This window comes from Orycteropus afer, unplaced genomic scaffold, assembly GCF_000298275.1.
Source record: "Orycteropus afer afer isolate SDZICR_OR568_19922 unplaced genomic scaffold, OryAfe1.0 scaffold00132, whole genome shotgun sequence".
Lineage (NCBI taxonomy): Eukaryota > Metazoa > Chordata > Mammalia > Tubulidentata > Orycteropodidae > Orycteropus > Orycteropus afer.
The window spans coordinates 3,266,660-3,272,210 of NW_006921719.1; the positions used below are offsets into that span (position 1 = coordinate 3,266,660).

The 5,551-nt window shown below is 39.5% G+C and overlaps 1 protein-coding gene across 1 annotated transcript in view; it reads right to left on the reverse strand.

Moving 5' to 3' along the window:
• ADAMTSL3 (ADAMTS like 3) overlaps positions 1 to 5,551 on the reverse strand; it is a 598,021-nt gene that overhangs the window by 28,675 nt on the left and 563,795 nt on the right. The window contains exon 25 of the mRNA XM_007945172.1: positions 3,496 to 3,594. Within this exon, the coding sequence (XP_007943363.1) occupies positions 3,496 to 3,594 (99 nt within the window). The remainder of the gene's footprint in view (positions 1 to 3,495; positions 3,595 to 5,551) is intronic.

The window sequence follows — 5,551 nt, forward strand, 5'->3', positions numbered from 1 at the left end:
CCACCAGCCATTCCTCAGAAGGTTGGGCAATCTACTTCTGTAGTGATACTGCCTCGGAAATCCAAGGAGGGGTGGCTATGAGTTGGGTCCGACTCGACGGCACATAACAACAACAAAATCTGGGGGTGGGGGTAGGGCAATGGGAGTTTGGGTTGTGTTTTTATTGTTAACTTTTAGAAGTTCTTTATATATTCTGGATATAAGTTCTTTGTACTACCGATATTTTTCCCACTCTGTGGCTTGTTTTTTCACATTCAGAAGTTTTTAATTTTGACGAAGTTCAATTTGATAACTTTTTCTTTGGTGATTTTTGCACAAATTCACTTAAAAAGTAAATTGTTTCAAATCACTCTCATGTAAGACTCCCCAGTGGCTTCCCAATTCTTTAGGAAGAACCGTTTTTCCCTTTAGGAAGGGAGTTTTTTTGATTTTCATGTTCTACACCAGAGGGAACTTCTCTCTGCCTTTGCACATCCTGGTTTCTCTGAATGGAATGCTCTTTGTCCTCTTCCCAGAATAAACATCATATCCTACATGAAAACTTCTTTGACTTCCCCAGAGAGAGTTAGGGCCCCTCCTCAGTACTATCATTGTACTTTAGTCATCCTTCTTTCATGGCATTTGTTACAGCACATCAAAATATCTCTTTTCATGACTGCCACTTTCTTTAGACTGAGTTTTTACCTTGACCCTCAGAACTCTGTGCAGTTTGGCCCTCAGCAACTCTGCAACCTCATCTCATCCTCCTTTCCTCTCCCTCACTGTCCCAGTCTCATGAATCTTCTTTCTGTTCCTTGACCACACTATGTTTGTTCCCACTTCAGGATCTTTGGATTTGCCTATCTTCTCTGCTTGAAGTCTCTAACTGGTGCAAGTGGTTAATGCTCATGGCTACTAAATGAAAGGTTGGAGGTTCGGCTTGAGCCAGAGATGCCTCAGAAGAAATACCTGGTGACTATCAGTCCCTAAAAACTGGATGGAGTACAATTCTACTCTGACACACGTGAGGTCACCATGAGTCAGAACAACTCCATGCAACCGATTTATCCACCCTGTTAGAAGTGTTCCTTCATCACCTTTCTACATTGATGTCTTCATCTCATCCTTCCAGTCTGAGCTCAGATTTCACCTCCTTGGAAGGCCTTTCCTGACCATATTTAACCCCAGTCACTATGTTTACTACCATCATATTTTGTTTTCCTCATAGCACTTGTCACAGAGAAATATCTTATGTATTTGTTTCCTGTTTATCTTTTTAAATGGAATGCCGATTCCATTAGGATGAGCATCTTTTCTGGATTGTTCACAGCTAAGACAAGCCATGTTGTATATTGGCACTCAATTAATATTTGTTAAATTAGTAAGTGAGTTTTTTTAAATGCTTAGGTAAGGATCCATGCTGTGTGTGTGTGTGTTGGTAGAATAATCTATGTAGTCTCAAGACACCAAATCCATAAATATTCCAAAGGCTTCACCTTAACCAGCAGCTTTAGCTTCATGTATATCCTTTTTTTTTTTCCCCAATTAATTGATTTGTGGGAGTTTTTCTGACTTTCATATTCTACACCAGAGGGAACTTCTCTCTGCCTTTGTACATCCTGGTTTCTCTGAATGGAATGCTCTTTGTCCTCTTCCCAGAATAAACATCATATCCTACCTGAAAACTTCTTTGACTTCCCCAGAGAGAGTTAGGGCCCCTCCTCAGTACTATCATTGTACTTTAGTCATCCTTCTTTTATGGCATTTATTACAGCATATCAAAATATTTGTTTTCATGACTGCCACTTTCTTTAGACTGTGCACTTTTCAAGGTCTGTGTCATTTCTGTATCCCTAGCTCTCATAAGAATACTGGAAAAATATTTGTTCAATACTGAATGAATAAATAACAGTGACTGTAATCATGGTAATATTATGTCTGAAAGAGAAGTACTATACAAATGCCTTGTATCACAAATAACATGGGCTAGACTGTTGACTCAGTAGCTCAGCACTATTTTCCCCTTCTATACTTTCCTTGTATCATAGGAGCTGGAAGCCTGGGAACTACATCTCCTAGAATCCCTACTTGCAGAGTTGTGGGATATATGCATTATTATTCCTGTACAGTAGACAGAGGAGTCCCTGGGTGGGGCAAACAGTTAAGCACTTGACTACTAGCCATAACGTTGGTGGTTTAAACTTTTCTAGGGGGTTTTCAGAAGACAGGCCAGGTGATCTGCTCCTGAAAGGTCAGTCTTGAAACCCTATGGAGTAGTTCTACTTTGCACACATGGGGTGTCCAAGAATCAGAATCAGCTCAATGGGAAATAAAAACAACATAGCAGATAGAATCAAGCATAAGCTTTAATAGTACCTCCTGTATGTCTTTCTGTGACTTACTTATCTGGAACCACAAGGAACTGATACCATCAGCAATGGTTTTTTATGATTCTAGCATTTCTGATTTTCTGAACACTACCTTGCTTCTTTAGGAGCTCTGGTATTATAGTGCCTAAGGCATCTGACTGCTAACCGAAGGCTGGCGGTTCAAACCCACCAGCCACTCCTTGGAAGGAAGATGAGGCAATCTACTTCCGTAGTGACACTGCCTCAGAAACCCAAGGAGGGGTCGCTATGAGTCAGGTCTGACTCGACAGCACATAACAACAACAACAACAACAACAACAACAACCTTGCTTCTTTGGCCCTCCTAAAGAATTCTGCAAACTAGGAATACTTAGATTAGGTTCTCCTAACTAAACTCTAAATGATATACAGGTAGTCTCCAAATGATGAGGTATTCAAGTTATCTCAAACCACACTTCAGATGTCTGGTTTTTTTTTTTCCCCTCTTACACAATATGCATATAACTGAAGAAGTAGAAAGCACCAATGTTGAAGCTATAAGTTTATAGGTAATGTTTCCAATCCCCAAAGGCAAAAAAGTTTGAATTTATGAAGATACCAATAATAAAAGGCAATAATAATGAAAATTAAAAAAACAAAAAAACTGAAGAAAAGAAAAGAAGTATTCGACTTATGTCAGAACCGACTTACAATGGAGTTATTGGAACAGAATGCCATCATAAGTTGGGGGCTACCTGTATAGCAATGTGGTACAGGTGAAAAAATGTTAAAAGAAAAAAATTAATTAATTCCAGGATACTAACCAAATTTTTCCTTCTATAAATATTTACAAAATCAGCAATAGCTTTGAAATTGGAAAAGCAGTATCTGCATTATTACAAAAACAACGCACATTTGGGATATGAGCTCTACAGGCTTTCTCAGCAGTGGATTTTTCCCAAAAATGTTTCAATATAGAAGGAACGTGTTGAACTACAGAAGACTGATGGGCAAGAGAAAAGCTGACCCAATGTCTAGGAATAATTTTACTTACTGGAAAGTTTAAAACATGGAGAGCCTTTTAGCTAAATCTTTCTCCTTTCACATGCCTCACAAACAGAAAATCCTTAAAAAGTCAAAATCCCAGATTTCAAGGTAAGGGCTTCACCTGGTGTGTCATTGATGTTGAATCCAGCGTTGGATGCCAGGTGGACATGCTTTTTATGTTCTTTGGGAAATACAATTTGACTATCTGGCCATCTTCGTTCTGAGAAGGAAAACACTTATTTACCAATTAGAAATTGCCTAATTATTATCCCAGCTTAGGTGTTCTTAAAGGCAGCTATTAAGAAATTAGCCTTTTCCAATAAAATGTTCTCTCCCTGAATGCTCAGGCTTACATAGGCCTGGAAGGTTGTGTACGTATGGAAGTGTGGAGTGTTATGAGTTTAGAGTTATTGGCTGTGCTAACACCTGACATTTCTGTATATTTCCAGGGTTTAGAGCTTACCTAACAACATGGGAAAAATCGATTCTTCAGAATTCCAAAAGGACAGAAGGAAACAGATTGGTCTGATAGAGCTATTCCCTTCAAGAGGAGGAGGGGCAGTGTTTCATAGATGTCTCACATGGTGAGGATCACAGGCTTTTAGACCTTTCTAAAAGGTGAAAACTTGAACATACAAGCCAAAAGATGGTGGAGGAATGCTATGTATTGCATAATGCAAGACATTCTTGATTCCTCAGTGAAGTTATCAAATCTATGAAATGTGTGGTTTGAGGGGACTTCTTAAAAGAAGTGATGTGCAGGGCAAAAGTGAGAAAGCCACAGAGATTCATGACAGGAGATGGAGATAAGCCAGAAATAAGGCTTGGAATTCTCAGAGAGCATGGGGAGGTATTCAAGAATCAGACAAGTTTTAGCCTAGCCAACCTATTGAAACTTTTCTTTCTGAGATCTTGCAAGACCCCCGAAGTATATTGGAAAGAGTCACATGGTACAATGTGCCTTTCTGATCATTACTGAAAGCCCACGAGGGGTTGTATGAAGAACACAGAGAGAGGAGATTACATATTTGGGCTCTAATCAAAGGAGCTTAGGTAGTGCAAAAGTTAAGTGCTAGAATGCCAACCAGAGGGTTGGAGGTTCAAACCCACACAGTCACTCCATGAGAGAAAGACCTGGTGATCTGCTCCTGTAACAATTACAGCCTAGAAAACCCTATAGGATAGTTCTACTCTGTGACATGGGGTTGCTATGAAATGAAAATTGACTTGACCCCACCCAACAACAATTAGTCTAAACTTCCTGTGAGCTTTCACATTTCTTCATTTATATAATGGGATTAAAAATTGCTGCCCACAAAACTGTGCTATTGTAAGGATTAAAAGAGTTAACTGAACATTAAAGTGCTCTGTGCACAGTAAATATTCCAACTCTCTGCCTTGGCAACTCTCATCTCTTTATGTCTCTTGGCTCCTCTGATGGTCAAGAAGGAAGAGATGAAGAAAGCTCTTTCACATCCTCCCCTTTTGGTTCAGCAGTGAATTCTTTAATCTCATGCTAGTTCTGACAGTGATTCAATTTCATTCATTCATGAAACACTTCTTTATCATAGTGGTGCTAAAGGTGCTGGAGACACAGAGGAAAAGAATAAGTGCTCCTTATCTCCATCTGACTGACTTCTATGTTTAACTTTCCATTGTTTCCAACCTCTAGTGGGAAAAAGGGGTATTATTTATTGAATCCTAAAACTCCAGCAACTTAAAGCCCATTTTAGTGACAAGAACTTGATGAGTTCTAGGGTGGCACAGTGCCTAAGGCATTTGACTGCTAACCAGAAGCCTGATGGTTCAAACCCACCAGACACTCCTCGGAAAGAAGGTTGGGCAAACTATTTTCATAGCGATCATTTCTTCCAAATTATAATACTGACTTAAATGCAAGTTGTTTTAAGACTCAATAGATTGCTATTTGCTGAGCACCTACAATATGACTTGCATCGTTTTACTCCTTTGTACCTCAAAACACTGTGGTAGCAGAAGGTGGCCCTTGTCTGGCAAGATGGCGGACTAGGCAGAAAGACTGCACAGATCCTCTTCAACAAAGAAAAGAGAAACCAATTAACACAGACACAGAAGATAATCTTGGACCCCTGAGCCTTGAAGGGAAAGATATAGAAGTGGACTAAACCCCAACTAGCAGAAGAATTTGCATGAAAATA